The sequence below is a fragment of the Symphalangus syndactylus genome, chromosome 6, assembly GCF_028878055.3.
Source record: "Symphalangus syndactylus isolate Jambi chromosome 6, NHGRI_mSymSyn1-v2.1_pri, whole genome shotgun sequence".
Lineage (NCBI taxonomy): Eukaryota > Metazoa > Chordata > Mammalia > Primates > Hylobatidae > Symphalangus > Symphalangus syndactylus.
The window spans coordinates 25,886,771-25,914,002 of NC_072428.2; the positions used below are offsets into that span (position 1 = coordinate 25,886,771).

The following is a 27,232-nucleotide window of genomic DNA, read 5'->3' on the forward strand; positions in this document are numbered from 1 at the left end:
TTCCTGTCCACGACACACAGACCACATTATTCACCCAGGCCTGCCCTTTATCAAAACAATATCTCTTTTCATCCCAAGGATCTCATAACGAAAGACCAAGCTACAAAGTCGTAGTGAAGAGATGGGACCAGACAGCTGGTGAGAGAGAAGCCAGCACTGCCCTTTGGAGGCAGCTGGGCCGGTGGTTTGGGCTAGCCAGGCTTCCCAAGCAGCTGCACAGGGGTGGAAATCTTGCCCTGATATTAAGTTTTCCTTCCCTCTCCTAGCTATGTCAATTGGTGTGTGTGTGTCTCTTTGCTGCACAAGGTGTGAAGTTGCTCTGTGGGACATCTTTTGAATTGTGCAGAAGAGGAACTTCCAGGCTGCCCAGAGGAGGGACTTGGGAGTTGGGGGTGGGGTGGTGCATTGCCTTCCTAAACAAATGCAGAGCTAAGAAGGGAAAACGAGGCAGGGAGGGGAGGGAGCAGGGGCCAGGTGTCTGCCTTTCATCTGGATATTCAGGATGACACATCTGGTGCCAGGGAAACTGCTATTTCTAACTGACGGGGAAGCTTTGCAGTCAAGGGAGGGCTGAGCTGTCAGGTGAGCTAGAGATCAAGAATTATCATGACAGCCTCATGGCATGTGAAAGGCGCTGTGAAGTGCAGTATGATTTTAACCAGCGGTGGTTAAATTAGCTTCTCTTGGACCTGGCATGATGTGCAGTCGGAGAGGGACCGATGGCGGCTGGGAGTGCCAGGCCTGAAGAAGGTTGCAATTCAGAAGGGCTACCATTTAGAAAAGAAAGTGTATGTGAAAATTGGCTCCTGGTTTCTGAGTTTTGCTTAATAGAGGTGCCAGGCAGCAGTGATGGCATTAATTAGTAGCTTGTCAATTCCTTCGGTGAACCTCTCTGCGCCCCCTATTATAAATATTCCAAGGACCCAAAGTAACCCCTTGTCTGAACTTCCCCAATTTAAGATCTTGTCAAAATCTAACCACCTGTACTAGCTGGCTAAGCAGCCTTGACTAACTGTTTTGCCCTGTGCTCTTGCATTCCACAGGATTGTCTATGCAAGACTGAGCCAGTGAGGGAGCGAGCAAGTGAGCGAGTGAGCGAATGGCTTTCTGAAAAACTTCCACTCAAAAGTGAACTGAGGAAGTGCCTTTTAATAAGTAATCAGCCAGAGGAAATCAGGCTCTGTCTAGCCATCTAGTAATGCTTGCCTATTCATTGGGGACTTTCAAAAGTCTGGGGCAGGAGGGTCTATGATTTGATGGACCATGGCTTGGGAAATTCTAGGAAGAAAAAAATAATGTGAGCAATTCTCTGTGTGTATGTATATATGTACACACACATGCATGTATGTGTTAATATATATCATATGTAAATTAAAAGCTGTACATTAACCCTCTGTGCCAAAAATTTTACAAAAGTTCACTCACTTTATCCATATAGGCAAACATTCTGTTTTTATTTGTAAAAACTGAAGTCCAGAGAAGCCAATAATTGGCCAGTCAGGAACTTGAACGTGGGTCTGTTTGATTCCATAATCCATGCTCTTAACCGTTGCCTTCAAAATAAGAATGGCTAACTTTTAAAGAGCCTGCAGGTGCTCGTTACGCTAAGTGGCACAGCCAACCTGCCAGCTCCTAAAATCTGGGTGCTATGTGATCTTTGCACTTTCCCCTTCACAGCTTCTGTGCCAAATCCGAGCAGAGCTGCCCCAAGGCTTCCAAGCTGTAATCCCTGCAGAACGTGCCCAGGAGACCATAGTAATAAGAACCCAAGTCTTTTTGATGCAACCAACTCAGGACCTGTCTGTGCATTGAAAATTTGTGGACATTGATTTGTAACACCAGGGCTGTGACCCTGAGTAGCCCACCTGAGGATAACAGGCACCAACTTCCTGTTTCCAAATCCTGCTTTCCTAGGACGCACCCAGCCCCCACTGAAGTTTGTGGGGGAGTAAATAGCTATTCACCTGTCCAAGCCTCCCTGGATTTATGGCTTGGCAGCTCCCTTCTGCCTGCACCACTGTACTGTGTACTGCAAACACAGATGACCTTTGCAGCGATTTCGTCCCAACTTGCTTCCATAAAGAAAACCTGTTTTGTATTGACATTGTTTGGAGTAAGTTCTGCCTATGTTAACTCCCTTAGCCCCTGCCCCTGGAATTTCAGCCCAGGCGAGGCCAAGTGCTTACAATTTCAAGAGCAAGGGGGAGGGTGCTTTGAAAGCATCCCCAGCTTCCATCCATCTGAGTCTTTGGTCCAGTGGCTTCAGGCGGATGGAGTTGCTCCCCTTCCTTCTAGTTTTCTAATCTCTCCCTAGAAGGGGAGACGTTGCAGGCTCAAACTGGCCCACTGGCAATAGGGTGCTTTGTGGGACATTTTCTTACAAGTTGGTTCCCATGTGGTATTCGTTAGTCACAGCTAATTATTAAGTCCTTTGGCTGAAGCAATAGACATTGTTCCCTTGGATTCCCCCCTCCTCCTTTCCCCCCTCACCCCCCATTGCTACACAACAAAACCCATTGTGGGGCTCTGAAGGTTGGCTGTGCATGTATTTTCCAGTGAACCCCTGATGGGCTCACTGCTGGGGTTTCATGTTTCAGGTTGAAACTCAACTGGATAAAGCATTATTCATTGGCACTGACACATTCAGTGTTCTGCTCTGTATAGATATTTCTCTCACACTAGACTTGGTCCCTCACAAGCAGTTTAGGTAACTCACTGAGAGCAATTCACTGCAGTTACTCAGAACATGGATAATCTGCACAGAACTATAAAATATTAGGATTTTTAGATCATGGAAAGATCAAGTGCCAGATTTGGCCAGCTGTGTTCAGAGGTGCAGGTTGGAAAGGAGGAGTGAGATGAGTGAGTAAGCAGGCTCCAAGTTTCTTCTTCCCAGTCCCCACCTTTGCATTTGCCTGCTTTGTGCATTGCATTTCTGCATAAGATTTCTACAACCTAAAAGCAATCTTGAAATCCAGTAATTGAGTCCACTCACTCATTCATTGCTCAGGTGAGGAAACTGAACCAGTGAGGACCTTTTGCTAACCTAAGGTTCAGGTGAGCCAGTGAATTAATTTCAGCATGAGAATTAGCACACGCATCTCCCCACTTCTGTATGCCCCATTTGTTATGCCACGCTGAGGTAATTCTGGAATCCATCAGTGGGCTGCTTTTCCCATTGCCTGCCAATGTCTTGTGGAAAGACCTTACCTAGAGGATTTAGAGGACTGGAAAGCCCCCAGAACAGCCATATCATACTATGTTTTTATAAAGGCCACCTCAGTTGCACAATTCCATGGCACCTCTTGGAGCTGTACAGTACACAGACTAAGACTCTGTATGGAACAGCCTTACTTTTACTTTACATATATGAGAGCAAAAACTGAAATTGGGCTAGTAGGTTTTGGTCAGCATTGTGCAAGGGAAGATCCCAGGCTTTGGAGCCAGCAGATCCGGGTTCAGATCTTGGCTCTACTACTTACTGGTGCTGGGAACATGGACAAGTTACTTGATATCCCTGATATTCAGGTTTTTAACTAAAAATAGAGCTGACAATACCTGCCTTAAAAATTGCTGCGAAGAACTAAATCCAATAACTTATGTAAAAGCTCTGCATAAAACACATCAAGGCCATGATAAATGGTTTTTTTTTTTTCCTGGAATATAACTGTTCTTCTTCTCATACACATACGGATCTAAGTTGAAATAAAAGACAGACATTGTTAAACTTCATCCTTAACTTGGAAACTTCTGGATTTTGTCACAGCTTAACATTAACCAAATGAAATTTGGGGTCCCTATAAATATAGACCATAGGTTTGTCTTATCCTTTACAGAGCACTTATAAAACTGAGGATTTCCTGGGGGAATATGGCTGTGGGGTTTTAAGAGAAAATTCTGCAAGGGAAAACAGGAAAGACTGAAAAATTTAAGCCCTGTTCCTTTGCCTCTGGAAGCCCCTGGGTGTCCTGTGGGTTCAGAGGTTGACTTTCCTCGCTGAAAGCAAAATCAGATTCCCTCGTTGTAACAACTACCTGAGTGTGCTTGAGACTTGTTAAAACCCTTCTTTATCAGACGTCCAGATGAGAACCATAGGCCCAGAAACTTGTTTTCAAAATCTAGCAAAACAGATGCTTTTGCTTGTTTTTCTCTGTCTCTCTTTGTCCAAAATGCTCACTGAGTTTTCATTGGGTTTCTAAGTTGCCTTTTTGTTTTGTTTTTCCTTTTAAAACAAACCTTAGAAGAGGGTCACTGTAAAATGAAGGGGAAGGATGGGCATCCCAAATGAGAAAAGCTATATTTTGGACTCTAATAAAAATGTTTAAGAACCTGAAGGTGAGGAATCTTAAAGGACAAGAGAGAGAAAGACCGATTCATCGAACTCTAAAAGGGTCTACCTGGCATTATCCCCAGGCCTCCAATGCCAGGTCCCTCCCAAGCAAATTGAGGTAGGAAAGAGAGCACTACCTTCTCCTCTCTAAAAGCACTGCATCTAGCTGAGCAAGGCAGTGTGGCTGTGTTGACTGACCATGTGCTGTATGTCAGCTGAGGCCCAGGGCCACTCCCAGTCCCTGCATTTTATAGGCAGCTAAGACATTGTAGGTACTGTATCAATTTTCTATTTCTGCTCTATCAAGTCACAGCAACTTTAGTAGCTTCTAACAACATATTTATCTTACAAGTACGTTGGTCAGAAGTCTGACATGGGTCTCACTGGACTAAAATCCAGGTGTCAGCAGGGCTGCATTTTTTTTTTGAAGGCTCTATAGGAAGATCTGGCTTTTTCGTAACTTTTCCAGCTTCTACAGGTTGCCCACATTTGTTGCCTCCTAGTCTCCTTCTTCTGTGTTCAAAGCCATCAATAGCAGGTTGAGTCCTTCTCACATTGCATCACTCTGATCTTCTTTTCCATCTCCCTCTTCCACTTTTAGGGACCCTTGGGGTTACACTGGGCCGACCTAGATAATCCAAGATAATCTTACTATTTTCAGGTCATCTGAATTGCATCAGTGACCTTAATTTCCCCTTGCCATGTACAGTAACATTCACAGGTTCCAGGTATTAGGATGTAGACATCTTGGAGTGGAGGAGACATTATTGCTTACCCCAGGTACATACAATAATTGTATATATTAGGACTCTTTAAGTTTCAAGAAACAGGATCTAACTAAAGTTAATAAAAAGAACAAGATTTTATTGGCTCTTAGAAGGAAAAGTTCATTGGCTTTAGGTACAGCTGGATCCACATGTTCAACATTATTAGAACCCTCTCTTTTTTGTCTTCGGTTTCTTTGTGGTGGTTTCTCAAGCAAGGGCTATCTATAGGACAGATAAAATAGCTCCCTGGCAATTCCACGCTCATATAAGTCTTAAGATTCAGGATCCCAGAGAAAAAAACCATGACCTTTTCTCAGATAGCACCAGTCAAAGCCTGAGGGTGACTCTCATTGACACAACTTGGGTCATGTGTACATCCCTAAGACTCATTCTAGAGCAGGGATGGAATCAGTCTTACCAGAAGCACATGTACTGAATGGGAAAGGGAGTGGTTCTCCAAACAAAACTCAGATGTTGTCACCAAAAGACGGAGGAAAGATCTGAACAGACAAAAGCAATAGGTTTCCACTCCACTATGTTATTACTGGATTTCAGAATCATGAAATTGATATATTATTCCAGTTCAGAGCTCATTAGGCTTCAAGCAACAAGATACCCAAACTTGAAAGACTACAGAAGAGTCTCACCCAGAGCAAGGAGTAAATTAATTCAGATAGTATATAAGAAGGGGAATTGCATGGTGGTAAACATTGTTTTTGGAACCAGACTGCCTGGGTTTATATCTAAGTTATTAATTGTGTTTACCCAACCTCTCTGTGCCTCAGTTTCCTTATTGTAAAGTAGAGATGATAATAGTGCCCACCTCATGAGTCTGCTGAGAGGCTTAAATGAGTTAATACAAATAAAGTGCTTAGAATGGTACCTTGACACAGAAAAAGCATTAAATAAAACAATATAATTATTCTTCTCACATTCTTATTTCTATTATAAGCAAGCACCCCGGGCATGGCTTAAGGACTTGGAAAGTGGTTAGGAAGCAAGTCTGATACTTTCCTGGTTTCTCCTTTTCTGGCTAGGGCTACACAGTCTCTTCTCTCTGGAACTTTCTCCACCATATCAGTGTGAACGGAGGTTTGCACATATACCACAGATTTTTGCATGGCTTTCAATGACCATTCTTCTCCCTCTGGTCTTGACTATACATGTCCACCACCAAATGAAAGTTGTGTCAATGTTTCTAAGTTCAGATTCTTGAAAGAATCTGATTAGTCTGGCCAGTGACTGGCTTTAAATAAGTGTGTACTCCATTTGATTAGCTGTGATTGACAAGGTTAGGGTCACTTTATACACAGGTTTACCTCTTTCATTTGGCATGGAAGAGGCAGGTTAAACTGAAAGGGTAAATTGGGCTTGGCCAGAAAATTGACCAACTTGTTTGTTACATGTATGCCTTAGCAAATTAGAATTTACCCAGAGAACAAAATAGAACAGTTTTAAAGAATACTGATAAGATCTAGATGTTTGGGAATAGGATAACACTGGGAACTACTTAGTTCTAATGTGATTTAGCCTGTAGTATTTGCAGAGAGAAATTGATCAGTCTCCCATTACCTGTATTTTAAATGGTAGAGACATTTTCAGCACCAATCAGAAATGCTCAATGGATGGACAAAGACTCATTCCCTTCTACATGGAACATCAATCTCAAACCAAGTTCCTGGGATGGAAAAAGGCTCATGTTCATTGTCAGGAAAGTGGATTCCAGAGTGACCAGGGATGTCCCCAAATCTTCCCTTTGGTGGCAGAAGAAAAGTTCTACATTTACTTTCTGTTTACTGTGTTCCTTCTCACTTTTCAGAACCCCCATATTTTTTCAGAAATCTCACTCCAGGGTATTCAAATCTTAATGGACAGAGGTGTCTGTGTCAGAGCCCTCATCATTTTCTCCAAGGACTTTAGTGAGAATCTTTCTGGAAAAGTAGAAAGATTTTCTCCTCCCTCCTCACTCCTCCCTCCACAGTGATTGCGAGGGAGAAGGAGTACTGCAGAATTTCTTAGCTGTGAGGCACTACAGGAAGGGTGGAAATGCTTTGGATCGGGGCTGGGTATCTTAGGAAGCACTGAGATTTGGGGGAAGACAAAGCATTGTCAAGATTTTGATAGAGGCCTGCTGGGAAAGTCTCCACTGTAAAGGCTCCTGTGCCCCTTTCTAGTGGAACAATTCGTAGGCTCCACGCTTGCTTTCAAATGGATTGGTTTTGAAGCAGTCAACAAAAAAGCATCCTGCTGCCAGGGCCAACCATCAAAAAGGGAAAAGAGAGCAATGCAAACCGTGGGGGAATGTGCGAGAGAGAAATATTGCAGAGCGGAGCCGTGGCTCTGCTGGCCTGATACCATGTGCATTATCTCCCCCAAAGGACCCCGTGGTTTAATGGATGGGGCTTTAACCTACCCAGAGGTCAGTCTCTGCTGGACAAGTGGAACCTCATCCCTGAGGGCATTGACATACTCATGACACATGGACCTCCTCTAGGTAAGTGAAGCAAAGGTTGTCCTTTGTCATCCAGATGCCTTTTTTTCCAGGCATAATGAATAATGCTTCAGGGACATAATCATTTTCCTCCGGAAAAAAAAAAAAAAGTGAATACGAAAAGAAAAGTCAATGTCTTTAAAGAAACTCAGTATGATAATTAAACTCAGCAGTTCTGCTGGGCTTACAGGTGTTCTTGAAATTAAATTTTTTGATTTAGTCAAGTCAGGGAAAAATCAAATGAGTATGGTGCGCCACAGTCTTTTGAGCTTGATAATTTATTTTAAGAACTGTATTCACTTTGGAGTAAGGGGGTGGGGTGGAGAAAGGAAGGAAGATATGGACCTCCCAATCACAGGGCTTTTGAACGGCAATGAAATGATGGAAATTTTTATTCAAAGGAGCTCATTTTCCCTTCCCATATAATGCTGGAACCTGGAAGACCTTTAAAGTTTAACATTTGAGCTGATAATTTTAGAAAAGAATCATTTTTTTTAAGCTGAGGTGTTTCAGTAAGAACTTACACTGAAAGTTACTTAAGGATACTTATCCTACAGGCACATGGAGGCTGTATCCAGATTTATATTGTCTGTGTGCTTCAAAGCCTACCCACTGGTGAGCCACATTATGGGCCAGAGAATGATCATTTGACTTATCTTCTTCTAATTTTTCACGAACTTGTTATCTGTTGGTTTGGCTACAGAACATTCTTCAACAAGGACTACCGCCCTGATCCCACATCTACTCAGTACTCATATGCCAGGACCCTTTCTAAACAACTAAGGTGTGCTCAAGAAATTCAGATGTTCCACTTTTAACAGAAGACTGTTCGATTTTTTCTTTCTTTTTAAAATTGTGGCTAAACACACACACATACACACATATAACATGAAATCTACCCTTTTAACACATTTTTCAGTGTACAGTGCTAAAAGAGTTTCTTAATCATCTTGGTTTGGAGAGAGGGGAAAAACACTTTATACAAATATAAATAATTTCCACAAATTTTCCTGTGGTTGGGGGTTTTTATCCATGTTACTCTCCTCCTCTGCCATCCCTAAAAATAAAAAGAAAAAAAAGTAACATTCATTTCCTAATGCAAGTTTAATTTTTGTAGATATTTTCTCCTCCAAGGCACTTGGTGCTGCTCTCCTTCTCTTACAAGGGAAGTGGCCCATGTTTCACAAAGAAACAGTGGAAGTGAGCACCATGGCGGAGGCCATAGTGGCACATTTTAGTGATGGGGGAAGCAAGAAAAGAAGAGCCAGCTCTGTTGCAGACATGGGAATTATATAGATTTGCACAGGATCAGCAGTTCCTGACTTTTTTTAACACTTCAGAATCACCATTCCCATGCTTTTTCATCATCTCCAGACCACCTCAACCCATGTTTTAAAATATTACACTTGTCAACAACCTTTATCAAGTCATAATTAATTAAGTTCCCTATTTTACAACCATTAGAGTAGCTACATCATTAAATTGCTAGCTAAATATTGTGATCAGCATGAGTTACCCAGTGAGAGCATCCTACAGAGTTGTCATTTCAGCTACCTTCATCCTTTTGCCTGAGCAGCCTAATTGGGTGCAGGCATGATTTCCCTTTGGATATTTATTTCAAGGGACTTGGACATCTTCAGCAGAGAAACATTTACATGACTCGAGTATTATTTGGAATATAACTTTGAACAGAACAAACTTATCAAGTCATTGATTTTGGTATAAAAGCAAATGGCAATAAGAGTAAGTCTGAATTGTAGACTCCAAGGATTTCAGACATCCCAGGAACTCTTAATAGGGAAGCTAGCATCCCTCTCTTTATGGTAAAGCTGGAGTAAATGAGAGAGTGGCTGTGAGTAGAGCAGAGTGACAGCTACATCGATGAGTTCCCAAATAAAAGGTCAGGCAAAGTCTTCATAAGGTATTGTTAAACCTTAGTTAATACAACTATTGGGATTCTTGTGAAAACGCGACATTAGAGAGGGGAGTGGAGAGACTGGTCTTGAATTTCTTCCTGCTGGTGAGGGGTGCCACAGTGCCGTGAGATTTCACTGTTATGGTATAAGCAAGATGCTTTCTCAGATGTTTGCATATGAAATGGAATATTTTCCCCCTTCAGGAAAAACACATGCATGAGATAATATGCCAATCAATGTAGCTTAAGGATTCTGTCCCACCATTAAAAAAGTTTTGAAAACGCTGGATAGATTTTTGCTAGGGACCCCACTTTCATCTATTCTCAGACTCTCTGGTCACTCCTTAAACCCCAGCGAATGTGTCTTTACAGAGACACTAAACATTCATGTCTGCAGTTTGGCCCGACAAAGCAGAAAGCTGTTCCTTACTGCCCAGTTATTTCTAAATAATAGAAATAACCTAATGGCACTGTGGAATGGGTTTCCAGAGATTACGATTTAGCCTTTCATCCTACCTGCCTTCTTTATGCCCTATCCTGCTGAGGCGTATGGATTCCATTCCAGGCCATAATCATCCAGATAGCTGACTTTTGCTATAATTGATGTCAGTTTTTATGGATTTTCTGCATTAAGTGTAGAACTAAGTGGCTTTTACTTTAAAAGTAGTCAATTAGCCCCAGCTTGCTGGATGCCACCGTGAGGTCACATTTTTGCCTGTCGCTGGGAGGACAGGACCACAGGAGCTACCCAGCTTTCCAAAGCTTTGGTCATCCGGAACCACAAGGGGTAAGACTTAGTGTATCTAAAGAGAGCCGGGTATCTTGTGACCAGTTTACAGGCAGCCCCTCCCAGTCCTTCTTCTTTGAATCATCTTAGAAGTAAACTGCTATAAGAAAGATATAATAAAAAAGAGAAAGTAACTGAATTGAGGGAGAAAGAGATATTATGGGACTGCCGGGAATAAATGTCATTGAGCTCATGAAGAAGATTTGAAACCCATGGCTGAATAAATCAAATCTCTTACAGAAAAAAGAAAAAGTTAATTAACAGGAAGAAAAAAAAATGGAAACCAAAAAAAAATTTCAAGAACCTAAAGAAGACAAAGTGACGAGTGAAAAGTTTCTTAAAAGCCATTGTGAGCTTTAATGGAGAGGCTAGGATTACAGATAATGTAATAAACCTTCTGTGAGTTATGGCTTCCTGAAAGTCTAAATGAAACCTTACCTGAAGAAAGAAAATTAAGTGTATTGATTGCATTTTGCCCTTAGGTTTTCGAGACTGGGTTCCAAAGGAGCTTCAAAGAGTGGGCTGTGTGGAGCTGTTAAACACGGTTCAGAGGCGAGTCCGTCCCAAGCTCCATGTGTTTGGTGGAATCCATGAAGGTAAGAAGAGCAGAAAAGAAAAGAATTCAAAACATTTTGTGTCCCGGTCCACGATCTCAGTCTACAACTAGGAATAAGTGGAGTAGTTGTTTTCAAACTTTTTAGCAGCGGGACCCTTTTATAAGATGAAGTCTTATGAGAAACATCTGCATATAAAGCTGATAAATAATTTATACGGACCTTCTCTCTTGTAAACAGAGTGGAAAGTAGGAAGCACGTCTGGTCTACTTTACCGCAAACCCAGCACTCCCCCTGGCAGCTTCTGGAATCTCAGGGCTTTAACGAGGAATGTTTGATAACCACTGCTTTAGAGCAACCCCAAGGTACACAAGGAGTCATTTTCCCCTTAAGAGAGTTAGAAGAAATGGTCTGGATATTAGAAGCTATTTTAAGCCTCTATAGTCCCCTCCTACCTGTAAATATTGTGTTTCATATGGAATTAACACAAAGACCCAGGAAGACAAGGCATTCTCTGAAAAATAGCTTGGGACATGCAATGAAAGATACGTAACAGAAGTCGCAGGAACCTGCACATTTGCAGGTAGACTTTTCCTTACTAACCTCAGAAAACTATTTCAGACTTCTCAGAAATCATCGGAGCTATTAGCTCAGGCTGAGGTTAAGCAGAATAATTAAATCTCTCTTAAATAGGAACTAGTCCAGTTGCCATTTTTCTGCCTTTCAAGGTAAGCTGAGTCAGGTTCACAGAACCGAAAGCCTCACAGGAATCTTCAAGGGATCTGGGTTTTCTCCGAACTGCTTTTTTCAAATCATGGGTAACTGGGCTTTGAGACAGACACAAAGCCCTCTTTCAGCAAGCCTAAGGATTTCTGTCCCTAGCAGACTTTCCCAGTTACACACGCTTGTGTGCAATGGCCGTGTTTACGTGGGCAGCCGCTATATTCTCTCTAGCTCCTGCTTATGGCAGCTCTCTGGAGTTATTTATGAATATGCAGTCAAGTTGAGGTGTTTAAGGCTGTGTGCCTGTGGAAGCAAAAAACAAAGTTAGCTTTTTCAAAGCCCACAAATCCAGTGGCTTCCTGGTTAGGCGGGTAATAAAGAGCATATTGAAAATCACCCTACTGAGGCCAGAGAAAATTCAGCTTGCTCCAAGGGCAGGCACCAGCTGAATGGGTGGAAAGCAGGGTGCAGCTCCCAGAGAGTGGATATCAGCCTGCCCTGGCTTTGAGCTGTGCTCCCTGAAAAGGAGGGTACTGCCCTAAGGTATGATGGAGGGAACATCAGTGATGGGGGGAGTGCCTGGAGGGGAGACTAGGGAGGTGGGACCTCATATCTAAACTAAGCAACATTTCTGGGGGACTGTTATTCTGAAAACAGGTCTGAATTCATGCAGCATGCCTGTGAGTTTGCATTTTATCTTTAAAAAAAATCATTAATTACCTTTAAACTAGCCAGACAATTGGGGAATTCCATTGAAGCCCCAAAATAATAAACTTGCCTAAAAGGGAGGAGATCATATTCAAATAAACTTGTCTCACTTTTATTCACTTAAGACAGCTGAAGAGGGCAGGAAGAGGGCAAATACCAACCTCTTGATGGAGAGAGATAACAAGACTTTATGACCCCAGAACTAAACAGCACAGATTTTAAATGCCTCTTTTCTTAAGAGATTTTTCCATTGACCCTCATTAAGTTCTCCACAGGCTTTACTTGGAGAAATTTTAGCAAATGTAGAAAAAAGCCTTTTCAGTTACTTCTATATATCTTGGTAATTTTATTTTTTTCACAGCTATGTTTTTATACGCCATAAGAGCCTGACACCAACATAGAATCTTAGTTGAAGGGGCTATAAGGCAAATATAAGGTATTCAGGGAAATGTGCAAACTTGCAAACATGCTAAACATTTCATCATATTAAAAATTATCAAAGGAACATATATACCAAAGACCTAGGGAAACAGCTTTCTCCCAATAAATCACAAAAGGCTTATATTGCATATGGGAAGTGTTTTTGCTTGATCTCATATCCAGGTAAGCTTAGGAAACAGTGACCTACGGTGATGTTTCTACATATCACTTCGACATGTGATTAGTTGACACTTTTGAATGAAATGGAACTTAGTATTAAAGCCACACAATTCAAAAATCATGTATGGTTAACTTTCATAAAGGCAGTTAAGAGATTATTTCATAAATAAGTAAATTGAGTGTCTACATTTCTTAACTCTCAATGCAGTATCCTTTCCCCCCTCACCTGCCCCATATCCCACTTGGAATTTAGTTGTGTTTGCCCCTGAGGAGTAATCCTTATATTACTCATTTCATTCCCTAGAACTCAATAGTTAACACAAGGCTTTGAAATGAAAATCCTATTTTAAAAGGAGGAAAAAAGTTTTTCTTTATTCTCCCTAGTAAAGAAACCACAGCCCTTCTTCAACAAGTTTAGCATTTAAATAAAGAAAAAACAAATCGCTCTTAGTTGAAGGAGAAGATTCTCCCGTTTAAAGAAAATAGAGTAAAATTGGACAGTAGCTTCTGAAAGTCATTATATCTGAGGAGGCTCAACTGAATTTCATCTCACTGCCCAATGACAAAAATTTTTTGTTTTCCTTGCCTGACAGCCCTACATTCCATCACTCTCATTTGTATATATTACAGTAAATGTGACACTCTCTCCCCACAGGTTATGGCATCATGACCGATGGTTACACAACGTACATCAATGCCTCGACGTGTACAGTCAGCTTTCAACCGACCAACCCTCCAATTATATTTGACCTTCCAAACCCACAGGGTTCCTGAAGCTCTGAATGCCCCATTGGAATGTGAGGGAAGGTCTATAAACTGCCATTTTTCTAATTATAAACTTACATTCTCTTACTTATTTACAAACCCTGTGAGTTCTTTTTGTAAATTGTTGGAACACAAATGATGCTAGAGGTTGTGCTTCTTATTTTATTTTATTTTAAATGGGGCATCCATTTGAAATCAGAGGAACATTGTGAATTTGTAAAATGACTTCTGTTTTCTCAAAGGCCATGCCATTGTAAATTGTTAGTGTTCGCCAAAGGACAGCCAAGCTTTCTTTTAAAAAATGATAAAAGTCTTATTTTAATATGCTTTAAGCTGAAAGAAAAAAAAATAAGAAACAGGCAGTGTTTTAAAAACCAACACAGATTTGCACAACTGTTTAAGAGTATTGTTTGAAATATTTTAATTTTCAATGTTTTGTTGTTGTTGTTTTCTTGGTAATGCTTCTGTTTTGCAGATGTGGTCCCAATTTATAGCAATCTTCTCAGCAGAAGTAGGCATGGAAAAGACTTCTTTTCATACTCTCACTATAAAGAAAGCTGCATTGAGAAGAAAATGGCTGTCATTTAAAGGATGGTTTAGCTAGTGAGATTCCTATTGTGGTTATACAAGGTCTCATTGTTTGTTTGTTTCTTTTAAATTATTTTAGCTTTAAAAATACAGAAATGGAATCTGTCAAGAGCAGGTATTTCATACGGTTAAAAAAATGAACATGCAGACTCCTTTTCAATATGGGTTTATATATATAAGTATTTTTTGTGTATTATGACTACATTAGGAGTTTAATATTGTCAAGGACAGTACAACTGCAAAGGGATGCTGTATAGCAGCACATCAGAAGTCGGAAGGAACTGACACATATTCTCAGAGCTCAAGGTCTTAAAGAGCTTGAGTTAAATCTAGGTACAGTTACAGGCGTGTATAGACTTAAATGGATGCAATGGAAGCTAACTAAAATAAGGCTTAGTTGTCCTTTCTATTTAAATACCCCGAATTGTCTTCTTACTTCCTCTCCCCTCTCCCATTTTGCACTGTGTGTCGATGCAATCTTCGCTAGCACAAAATATTGTCGCTAATAGTCATTTCTGTTTTCCCATTGTAAATGCTGTTGAGCTTTATTCTATTTTATGTTACCTTGTTAATGAAATTTAGGAAAGCAGTTGTTTCTTTAAATTTATTGTGATATTCTATATCTAGCGGCCTTTATATGCAAATAAAATTGCAAGATTTTTAAATTCGTGCTGTTTAGAGGGTTCGCTGGTGGAGGATGGTAGTTTCGTCCTGGGGAAGGAGGGATTTATTCGTATGCAACATCAGTAATGCCTTCCAGAAGAATTAGAATAAGTGATTTTTTCCCCTAATTTTCAATAAATTTTTATTATCCACCATTCACAGGCTGGCAGATAGATCGATAAGGCACTCAGTGTACTCTTTCCTTCCATCATGCTGTCATCTGTCTTGCCTTAGGTTTCATCTTTGGCTGTTGTAATTTCTACAGGAACAGAGAGACTGCAGTTAAGGCTGTGGATGTATTTTGGGCAAGTTTGTGATAGTGAGTTTGGGGAAACAGTTGATGACAGAGTAATCACTGCACATTCTCATTTTCCCCAAGAGCAGTCACCATCTCCTCCTCACTGGATTTTTAGTGATGCCCACCCACAAAATGCTGTGGCAACCAAGAGGGGATAGGCAGAAGGGTGGCGAAAACCAGAGAAAATAAAAAAGACATCACCCAGAAGAACCACTGAAGCAAAACAGCATAATCTTGGATCTGCAATGCACCCCCAAATCTTATGTGTCAGGGCTCATTGGATTGTATTCTGGATATATGTTCCTTCCTTCCTACCCATTGTGGATCTTTTGGTGCAATTTCTGAAAGGGGTTCTTGATTTCAGTACCAGCAGAATTGAGAGAATGTTCTAAGCCAGAATTCCTGCTCAGATTCACATGTAACCATCTTGGTCTGTTGTAGTTGTTAATAGTTATTATCTTGGATGTCACCACAGGCTGTGTTGGACATTTGGGTCCAAGCTTGCAGAGCAGATGCTTGAGCTTCCCATGGGCTTCCCAGAGGGAGCTCATGACCATTGCAGCTAACGTGGACCGAAAGAGGTACTATGACAAGTGGACGACCCTTTTTTGACCTTCTACATCAGTAGAAGAGGGTGTTCACTTCAAGCCCCATCCTAGGGGGTTGGAGTGAGAGGTACACTACTGAATGGAAATTTCACCTGGTTAGTGTACCAGAAGCCAGAGACTCAGGCCTCTGGCTTCTGGAAAAACAAGCCTCCTAGAGATAGGTGGGTAATCGTGATCACAAGTATGTATGCACAGCCCTTGAGAGTACGTCTGGACACAAACTAATTGAGCTAAGCACTTACTAAAATTGCTTTCCATTTTGTGGAGGCAGGAAGCTACCCAGTGTACTAAATCTAGATGGCAGACTCGTTTGTGGATAGAGCTTTCTTCAGCCAGTCCACCATTTCATATGCACGAACTGCCTCTGAGGGATTTGTAAACACTGTCCAGATGCCCAGAGCTTTCTACACTGGGCCTTACAACAACAAAATATTCAAAACAGCTCTTATAAATTGGGCACTTCCTATCCTTCCATCACCAGGCACTCTGTTGAACAGGTTGTGTATTTTGTTTCTAATCTTCACAGAATCCTGGGTAAAGTCATGTAAGCCTCGCTTTACAGATAGGAAAGTAAGAGGTACCAAAATTAAATAACTTTCCCTAGGAAAAATGGAAGGCTCAAAAGCAGATCTGTCCATAGCCCATGCCCTTTTAATCATTCTTTGCCTGGGCTGGATAAGTTGATGCCCTCTGAGAGCTGATACAAGACTGGTGGCCGGGCACGGTGGCTCACAACTGTAATCCCAGCACTTTGGGAGGCTGAGGCCGGCGGATCACAAGGTCAAGAGATTGAGACCATCCTGGCTAACATAGTGAAACCCCGTCTCTACTAAAAATACAAAAATTAGCTGGGCATGGTGGCACGTGCCTGTAATCCCAGCTACTCGTGAGGCTGAGGTAGGAGAATCACTTGAACCCAGGAGGCAGAGGTTGCAGTGAGCGCCGAGGGAGTGCCATTGCACTCCAGCCTGGGCGACGAGCAAAACTCCGTCAAAAAAAAAAAAAAAAAAAAAAAGAGAGACTGGCACAAGCCTGGGGATATATCCTATCCCTCAAGTAGCAGCTCGCTGAAACACCCTGCAATGTGGCTCTATGACAGCTGTACATGGCACCTCATCCTCTCCACTGAGGCCCAGCACAGCACAGTGGATAAGAGCACAGACCCTTGGGACAGCGTGCCTGCCCACATACCGGCCCCACCTAAGACTAGTGCTGATTTCTTTGCCTGGGTACTCACTTTCTCTGTAAAACAGGGGTGATGAGGAGGAGGAAGTTGTTCTAAGTGCCATATGAGTTCATTGTTGGAGATCACTGTCTGACATCTAGTAAGTGGTGCACATGTGTTTGTTAAATAAGGTCACCCATGCTTTGTCTTTAGATTCCCCAGGCAGGATTCTGTACCCTTTTTAAAAAATTTATTTATTTATTTATTTATTTTTTAAATTTATTTATTTATTTGACAGAGTCTCACTCTGTCACCCAGTCTGGAGTGGCAGTGGTGCAATCCCAGCTCACTGCAACTTCCGCCTCCCAGGCTCAAGCAATTCTCCTGCCTCAGCCTCCTGAGTAGCTGCGACTACAGGCCCGTGCCACCGTGCCCAGCTAATTTTGTATTTTTTGTAGAGACAGGATTTCCCCATGTTGCCCAGGACAGTCTCCAGCTCCTGGGCTCAGGTGACCCGCCTGCCTCCGACTCCCAAAGTTCTGGGATTACTGGCCTGAGCCACCATCCCTGGCTTTCAGGCAGGATTCTGTCTGTTGACTCTCCAACCTCAAAAGCAGCAGCGGTATTGTTTCTGAGAAAGTTTGTTTGCATTGCTTAGGAACCATAACAAGCCTCTCTTCATAAGGATAGGAAGAAGCCCAAGGGCATTAGTGGGAGGCGGATAAGGGAGCCTAACTTCCCAGTTTGGCTATCATTCTTTGCAAAATCACTTCTAATCTCTGAAGAGAAGGGGGTTTCTCCTCTTTCAAGTTGCTTAGAAGGGCACCCACAGATCTGCTTATTTCTCACAGCATCTCTCTGCCCTTGCAATCTTTCCTCTCCACCTCACCATCCACTTTTAGTGCAATTAGTGAATTCTTTTCTATCTGTTTTTCACACAATCCCCTTTTGTCTTATGTTGGGAGGTTGCTGAAATCCCTTTAGAAACAGGTCACTGTTATTCTGACAGGTGGCCAGCCTTAAGCCTGCCTTCATCTCCATCATTTAAGTAAATAAATACCGTGACCTAGGTCTTAAGTAGGGAGAAACGGAAGCTGGGAGGATTTGGGATTTGTCAATTGCAGATAAAACACTCGCTGTGTCTCAGAATAATGCCCCATTCCCCACGCTCATCCAGCAAGGATGTGCAGCTTTGGCAGAGTCAACATCCAGATATTATTTTGCTTCCTAGTCTCTTTTCATGCCCTATTCCCACCTTCCTGAAAGTTTTAAGATGCTTTTTGTGTAATTATTAAACAAAAGTGAATTAAGATCTACTTTGTTTTAAGGATTTGGCCATGAGCTGAGGCATTTGGAAACACTGCTAGGTATGGGGTAGGAACAATTGCTTGTGGGGAAGGTTCCAGGATGGGATGGTCTTAATGTGTGGTTTCACGGAAGGCTCCAGGACCACTTCTGGATGTCAGGTTCTTAGCACAAAATGTTTTTGTTGTTGTTGTTGTTTGCTTTTGTGTTTGTTTGTTTGTTTTGTTTTCTCCTATCTTGCGTTCAATAGCAGGATGTGTCGGCCTTCTAGCGTGGCCCTTCCAGAAGTTTAGAGCTACTTTTCCCTCCCTTTTCTAAGTGTCCCCTCTACCTTCCTCCTCTTACTTTGCTTTTCCGTGGGAGAGAAAAACACTGATTCAGAAAACTCCCTGAGAAGCTCTAGTCTTCCCTGGTGCCCCAATAAAGTCAGCCTCTGGAGATCAGGAGAGGTTCGGAGAGGATCAGTGGTATCACCTGGTCACAGAGCAATTCAAAGATAATGCCCCACTTTGTCATTTGGACATTCCATTTTGAGCATGAACTGATTTTTCAGCCTGACATTCAGAAATAATCAAAGATGGAGAGATCAGTTTTGGCCTGACATAGTGTGATTTTGTAGCACAGGACAAGCTGCCAATCTGTGAAGAGAAAACAAGATTATTTGAAAGAAACCTCAGAATCTGAGGAAAGTTTCCCATGAATGTTCCCATGAGGATTCATTTTCCTTTTCTTTAACCTGTCCACCTGCAACAATTCCGATAGGCTTCCAATTCCTCCTTCTACAAGAGAGATGGGTGCTCAGTTTCTACCTTTTCTACCTCAGAACATGATGGCTCTTTGTCATGCGTTTTGACATACCTGTGTGTCAGGTCTGGAAGCTGTTGGGTGTTATTAAGAGCCCCCAACTTTGGAATCAGACATGCTGAGTAGCCTTGGATGTGCTTTTTTATTTCTCTCAGCCTCAGATTCCACACTTGTAAAAAAGGAATCATTCCCATCTCGCAGTGGATTTGTCAGAATTGATACGTTGATATCGACAGGACCCTGGGTGGAGGATTTTTATTCTGTCAATTGTAATTTCCTAAAGAAAAAAAAAAAGAAAAAAAGGCAGGGGCAGAGGGCAAAAATAAAAATGTATATTATTTTCTGATGGCCACAGCCCTTCATGAGAGAAAGCTAATTCCTTGAACTGGACTGTGTAAGAAACCATATAGAAAATGAGTTCTTTAACTCTCTCTCTCTCTGAACTATCTGACAAAACATTTGTGGTGGGTTTTTGCGACTCCTCCTCATTTCCTTCCTGAATTAGGGATGCCTTACAAGACAAAAATCTTGAGGTAAAAAGGCTTTTTCATATCCGACAGCATCTATATCTGGGTAATGGTGAGAGAGAGAAATGCATTTCCATTAGGTAGCACAGCCACAGTGGAACTAAAAGCATGGGTAGACTAAACACACGAACACAGAGAGCCTCCTCCCATCAATCAGCTTTGATTTTTATGAAGCCATAGTTACCATGAGGTGCATCTGAACACTCCCAGAGCCTGCTTGCCATGGAGAAAGGGCCTGTGATTTCATAGCCCATTTCTGTCCCAACCTTAGTTGATGACTTTGGGAATAGGTTGAGCTTTTCAGTTGGAGATCCTGAAATTACAAATGACTTGAACCCAAATGCTCCCTGTTTGCACAGGCTCACCAACATGCCTTTGCACAAATGGGCTATCATGTTTAGGTAACAACTACATAATCCTGAAAGGGACTCCTATTTTCTGGAAGCCTTTTCTGGATCCCCCAACCTACCTTGACCCAGAACACCCCCTTCTTTGGTGCTGCCATAGCCTCCCACACATACGTCCAGCTGTGCCACATTCTGACTGTTGCTTGTCTGCATATGAGCTCCCCAAGGTCAGAGACCATGCCTTCTATCCGCATTCCCAGCATCTAGGTCTGAAGAAATACCTTCTTAATGAATTAATCACTATTTGGCAAATAACAGCCAGGTATGCGAGAAAAATAGGCAAAATCAATCACAGATGAAATCAACAAATATTTACTGAACACCATAAGCCAGGTGCTGTGCTAGTAAGCTTCATTTGTAAGACCCAGTATTTACCATGAAAGAGTCTTTATAACTAGGTGAAGAAAACAAGATATTGACACATGAAGGTAAATGGTAATAAACGATGTAAATAATAGTTAAGACAACAACAAAAGAAAATTGGGGTCTGGAATACACAGGTTTCTCCAGTTACACGAGTGGCCATAGATATGGGGATGTGCGAAGTGGGGCATAAAACTCAGACAAGCACAGGCAGCTAGCCTAGGAAAGTGAGTCTGCATGCTAATGGCAGTGTCAATCCCAAGTAGCTTCATTCCTGAAGGAGGAAAACCCACATGGCCAGTGGCAATTCCAAGTGTGTCACGTAGCTGGTTTGTTTTTTAATTTACTCTATGAAATGGTTTTCTCTAATGGCATGCCATTGACGAAATGCACCATAATGTCTCCATCCATCACCTCCAAATGCTTTTGCATGCATCAGTTGTTGACTTGTTTTCTCCCATTCAGCACATAAATGAGAGGAATGATTTATCCAAGGCCACCATTACTCTTATGTGGAATCCAAAATAGCTCTCTGGAGAAATACTGCCCTGAGCACTTATTTCTCTGTGCATCTCTCAACTTATATTGAAGGGTGACTTTGGTCTGGGCTATAATGGTATCCTCCTGACCAGTGTTTCCTGGGAAGCTAGGCCAGGTCTCCGTGGTGGTATATAACTCCTGGATGCAAGACCTTGTATTCTTCTGGGTATGGCTACTAGGGTTGGATGATGGAAAATGAAAACTAGGGCTTTGGCCTTTGGCTATGAGTGGGCATTTGAACAAGCAATGAGATTCCCTCATGAGCTCTCTGGAACTCATAACAGGAAGAGAAAGTGTATTACATATCTGAGTGCATTTTCTTTTCCTTTTTTAATTCATCTCACTTCCTTGAACTCCATCTCCGCATGCTGAAGACATATAGCCCCTTCTTCCTCTGAGTTTTGCATAGTAGTAGATCAGAAATGGAAAATAAATAGGAACATCAAGGTAATTCTTACCAGCTGAAAATTCCTTGAGAGAAGCCAATGTATGGCATCTTTAAGTAGGATCTACTACTGTCTCAAATAACAGAAGGAGCCACTCCACATAGCTTTTGTCTCATTAGACGATGGTGATAATGAAGATAAAAGGTTTGAAGCATCAAATGGCATAGAGATCCTGGGACATTAAACACAGTATTCCTCTCCGTAGCATTAATAAATTGTGATGAGGTTTGAAATACTATATTTACCTTCTTAGTTCTTGTTTCAAACAGCTGAAACATGTAACTTGGAAGGTTTCACCTGAGAAATTTTGTTGAAATCAATTCTGTAGGAACAAGAAAAATAACAATACTCATCACACATTGTTTCTGCATTAAAGTATTTTCGGTGAATGTATGTGTGTATCTACCTCAATGATGCTATGTCTAATATATTAATTTTTTCCTGTGACTGGCTATATTTCTGAGTACCAACGAAATTGAAATAAGGTGTACAAAGGATAACAACTTCCTACATTGTTTTCTTTTCTTTCCTTTTTTTTTTTTTTTTTTGAGACGGACTCTCGCTCTGTCGCCCAGGCTGGAGTGCAGTGGCGCGATCTCGGCTCATGGCAAGCTCCGCCTCCTGGGTTCACGCCATTCTCCTGCCTCAGCCTCCCGAGTAGCTGGGACTACAGCTGCCCACCACCATGCCCGGCTAATTTTTTTTGTATTTTTAGTAGAGACGGGGTTTCACCGTGTTAGCCAGAATGGTCTCGATCTCCTGACCTTGTGATCTGCCTGCCTCGGCCTCCCAAAGTGCTGGGATTACAGGCATGAGCCACTGCGCCCGGCGTACATTTTTTCTAATGGGCTGAATAACCAAAATTAAAAATCCAGAGCTAATCGTAAGCTGCAGTGGAAGCAATATGTTGGTTTCACATCTTATGAATGGAATCTGTGTTCTGAGATTCAGAAACTGTGGTAAGTTGGCATTGTACTTCTCACATTTTTATTTATTAGGTCATTTTCCCAAAGAAGTGAGATATCCATGAGTACAGCATCCAGGAATAACAATAAAATGTGTTTGGGTTCAGAGATTATGCAAAGAAGTTTACTCAATAAAAAGCTAAGATGGGGGTGGGAGAATAGGAATAGGAAGGAGAAAATGGTCCTGACCCAAAACTGAATGAACCTTTAGATTTCCCAGGTCAATATGTATGACTTCTGTACATCTTTTTATCACTATCTTTCTCAAAATTATAAATTAATAGAATTGTCTCTCTGATATCAGGACAGGTGAGTAGCCTGGTTGTTTTATTAATATGAGGTCTGCTGGCTTTTATGGGGGACCAGGAGAGCTGGACTCCTCATCACAATCTGTCTGTGATGGGCTTTTCCAACACAATGGCACATAAGGCTTTTGTGAGGATGATACTCTCAGAGAAGACTTTTCTCAAGAAATAAATCACGTATCTCCAGCAAAGTGACAATATGCAGGTTATTCTGGCTATACTTGTGGATTCAGCAGTATCCAATTTATTGATATGAATATTTATATCCATGCCAGTAGCTCTGCGGTTGTTCGTAGTATTTGCAGTGAATAGCTTGGCTGGGATGCTGAGGGCATCACCCACTGTTTTTAAAGCTCAGCATTCTCAAAGCTATTTAAAGAACCCCTTCATCACCACCACTTTGGACCAATGTTAAAAGCAATTCAGTAGAGACATTCTCCTTTCATAACCCCCAAATAATTATTGCTGACTTAGAGGCAATTCTGAAAGGAGGGATATGTTAGCCCTTCTAAAAATCTTATGTAGGCCGCGTGCGGTGGCTCACGTCTGTAATCCCAGCACTTTGGGAGGCCGAGGCAGGCAGATCACGAGATCAGGAGATCGAGACCATCCTGGCTAACACGGTGAAACCCCGTCTCTACTAAAAAAAAAAAAAAAAAAAAATACAAAAAATTAGCTGGGCATGGTGGTGGGTGCCTGTAGTCCCAGCTACTTGGGAGGCTGAGGCAGGAGAATGGTGTGAACCTGAGAGATGGAGCTTGCAGTGAGCCGAGATCGTGCCACTGCACTCCAGCCTGGGTGCTGGGTGACAGAGCAAGACTCCGTCTCAAAAAAAAAAAAAATCTTATGTAGTTCCCTTTCATCAGAAAATTTTGAAAAATTATAGTTGACCTTCTTTCAGTTGAATCTATGGATATAGTTCCTTTAGTTTGTAAGACAATGCTTCTGCTACCCATAGAAAGGTAAAAATATTCAGTTTTAGCCCTATTCTAGGGATGAGGCTCAGAAGTGCGATGGCACACCCAGTACATATCTTTTCATGTGCTTTTAGTGTCCAGTGACTTGCACTTAAAGGAAGTTAGATTGAGGTCAGCACTGGACATCTGTATCTTCACAGCCATGCAACAGGTAAATCGTATCATAAGGCCCTCCTGTGCTGGGCACTTTACTTAGCATAAGATTCAGTCCAGAGTTAGGCCAAAGAGAGAACCCAACCAAAGCCTTAACTACTAGCCTTAACCACAGCACCAGGGCAAATGAACCTGTTTCTTTCCAAGTGATGGGAATGAAAATCAGTGGTGCTGTTCTGTTTTCTCCACCTGCTGTCCTATAACACACAGTCACAATCTTCTCTACTGATTTTTCAAAAACGAAGCTATTTTTATAACACTTTTTGGGGGACATGATATGTATAAACAGGAAAAAGGTATCAGTAAATTCATTTAAGAACGTTTAGCCAGGCACAGTGGTTCACACCTGTAATCCCAGCACTGTGGGAAACTGAGGCAGGAAGATCACTTGAGCTCAGGAATTCTAGACCAGCCTGGGCAACCTGGCAAGACCTTGTCTCTACTAAAAATCCAAAAGATTAGCTGAGGGTCGTGGCATGCACCTGTGGTCCCAGCTACTCAGGAGGCTGAGGCAAGAAGATTGCTTGAGCCTGGCAGGTTGAGGCTGCAGTGAGCCATGATTGTGCCACTGCACTCCTGCCTGGGTGACAGAGCAAGATGCTATATCTAAAAAAATAAATAAAATAAAAATAAAAAATAAAAAAATAATAAAAAGTGTTTGATGATATGTGAAAGGGGCCGGGCAGAGACCAAACTACACCAGTCACAGTCAAGAGATCTTTTTTTTTTTTTTTTTTTTTTTTTTCTTTTGAGACGGAGTCTTGCTCTGTCACCCAGGCTGGAGTGCAGTGGCGTGATCTCGGCTCACTCCAAGCTCCGCCTCCCGGGTTCACGCCATTCTCCTGCCTCAGCCTCTACGAGTAGCTGAGACTACAGAGTAGCTGAGACTACAGGCGCCCGCCACCACGCCCGGCTAATTTTTTTTTTTTGTATTTTTACTAGAGAGGGGGGGTTTCATCGTGGTATCGATCTCCTGACCTCGTGATCCTCCCGCCTCGGCCTCCCAAAGTGCTGGGATTACAAGCGTGAGCTACTGCGCCTGGCAAGCTTTCTTTATTGGAGGTATCGAGCGGAGTAGGAAAACGAGAGAGAGGGCTGCTGGTGTGCTGGGTTTTATATCCCTTGGGCCTACGTGGATTGGGCAAGGGGCGGGCCCAAGGGAAGGCGGGAGATGCTTCTTTCTGATTGGCCCTCCTTTGGCGGGTTCAGACAGTGCCCGGTCAAGGAGGGGAGAAGAACCCGGAGCCGGCCCCATCTTAAGGTACGGCGCCATTTTAAGTTACCCCATGTTACCTAACATTCCTCCCTTTTTGTTTTCTTAAATGGGGGAAAATAGGCATCCTGGTTCATCTGGCTGCTTCCTGCTGAGTTGGGGCGCTGTGGGGAGGGGGCACAGGGAGAACTGTCAGGGTTGTGCATGGGGTACAGTATGAGTATGAGGCCAAGCAATAGGGCGCTATACATGAAGACTTCATTAGACGTGAAGTCCATGAATGTTCCTTGTCCTCCAGTGCCGTGAGCCAGTTGAGGGGCAGGGATGGGTTGGCGATGAGCCAGCTGTCTGAGTGAAGGGTGTTTCAGAGTTGGTAGAATCGGCTTGCTGTAGCCATCTGGGGTACTAGGAGTAGAGTTTGGTCTGCCCGAAGAGAAAAGAAGATGGCAGTTAATTTAGGGTGCGAGGGCAGGCCTACCCCCCTCTCCCCCGCCCAATCCTGGGTATCTGTTGCCAGTTGTTGGCCGTTTAAGAGGTCAGCAGGGTGTGAGACTGTCTCTGGAGTCTGCCGTGTCTTCACAAGTCGCTAGGAGCTGGTAGTTTCTGAGGAGAAGCTGGTTAAAGGTTTGGTTAGAGATGGACTCTTTGAGGGAACGGGAAATAGTTATGGTTTGAGTTGGATATGCCCAGGCATTGCTGGGATATATGCCTCCTTAACTGACTGGCCCCAGACCGGGCCGGCGGGGTTGTCGATATGTATGGCTTGGGAGGAGGTGTTGTTTTTAGTGGTATAATATAGGAAGGGGGTGTGTTTGTTGATGTGGGAGCCAGAGGGCGAAGTGGAACATGTGGAAGAGAGGGTCCCAGCCGTTTTCTATCATAGTGAGAATAGGGCTGGGAAGAGGGCCCGCCGGCGGAGGAAAGTGTAAAGATGTGAGAGGCGAAAAGCCAGAGAAGAGGACTTAGGAGATGCATGAGAGCGGGGCGTAAGCAGTTTGGTTCTTCCTGTGGTCCGGGTTGGTAGCCGGTTTCAGCCGGTTGAGCGGCGACCAGAAGATGAGGTGGAGGGTGGTGGTATGGGGGGGGAGGTTCGTCGGCCGGATAAAAGTCGGGAGCGGAAGGAGAGGTTGGTAGCTTGAGAGCAGCGATAAGGTGTTGCAGCTTGCAAGGGAGGCAGAGGTTGGGTTTGTCCCGTAGAAGAAAGACGCCATGAACGTAGGGGATCTCTGCCCATTTTCCTGTTCGCTGACAATAGTTGTAGAGATCCCGGAGAAGGTTGGGATCAAAGGACCCATAAGTGGGCCATCTGTTTTGGTTGTCTAGGGGGTAGGTGGGCCAGTTTTGAATGCACAATTTAATGAGGCGTGTAGGTTTGAGATCAGCAGCCAAACCAAGGGCTGATAAGTTATTTAAAAGGCATTGTAAGGGAGAGTCAGCCGGCAGGGATGCAGAGGCTCCCATTATGAGAAGAGGAGGTTTATGGAAATATATGGCAAAGGGCTGGGCAGGGCGTCCCCTACCAGCCGATGACCATGCTGTGAGTCAGACCCTTCGAGTCGGTCGTCACCGAAACGAAAGGACTGAGGGCCTCTAGGAGGCTGAGGGCCGTGGGCCACCTGGTACCATGATTTTCAGAGGGAGAAAGGGGAAGGGGCCCAGGCCTGGCGAGTGAGGAGGAAAAGGAGGGAACCCTGCCCCCTGGAGGCCGAGTCTAAAATAGGATTTACGGCAGCCGTGTGGGCGGTGGAGGCGGGAGCTGGTCAACTGGTGTCGGACACCGGAAGGGGAGACTTACCGAGATGAGGCCAGTGTTGGGCGTAGAGGTCGGCGAACAGGAAAATGAGCGAAGACCGGCCGGGGTCTGGACTGAGCCCGAAAGGGATCGGGGTCCCAACGAGGGGGGTGGGGAGTCCCGATCCGAGTCACGGCACCAATGAAAGGGGCCGGGCGGAGACCAAACTACACCGGTCGCGGTCAAGAGATCTTTATTGGAGGTATCGAGCAGAGTAGGAAGAGGAGAGAGAGAGGGCTGCTGGTGTGCTGGGTTTTATATCCCTTGGGCCTATGTGGATTGGGCTAGGGGCAGGCCCAAGGGAAGGCGGGAGATGCTTCTTTCTGATTGGCCCTCCTTTGAACCGGGTTCAGACAGTGCCCGGTCAAGGAGGGGAGAAGAACCCAGAACCGGCCCCATCTTGAGGTACGGCGCCATTTTAAGGTACCCCATGTTACCTAACAATATGTATTGGAAAAAGAAATGAATGGTAA

General features: G+C 43.2%; 1 protein-coding gene across 5 annotated transcripts in view; it reads left to right on the top strand.

Annotated features, from left to right (window-relative positions):
• MPPED2 (metallophosphoesterase domain containing 2) overlaps window positions 1–27,232 on the top strand; it is a 210,675-nt gene that overhangs the window by 163,386 nt on the left and 20,057 nt on the right. For 3 of the 5 annotated variants that reach the window (XM_055282053.2, XM_055282054.1, XM_055282055.1), the window contains exons 5-7: window positions 7,476–7,591; window positions 10,773–10,886; window positions 13,531–14,893. In XM_055282053.2, the coding sequence (XP_055138028.1) occupies window positions 7,476–7,591; window positions 10,773–10,886; window positions 13,531–13,649 (349 nt within the window). In that variant the 3' untranslated portion in view covers window positions 13,650–14,893. Of the gene's footprint in view, window positions 1–7,475; window positions 7,592–10,772; window positions 10,887–13,530; window positions 14,894–27,232 lie in introns of those variants that run through there. The other 2 variants (XM_055282056.2, XM_055282057.2) reach the window with 1 other exon arrangement.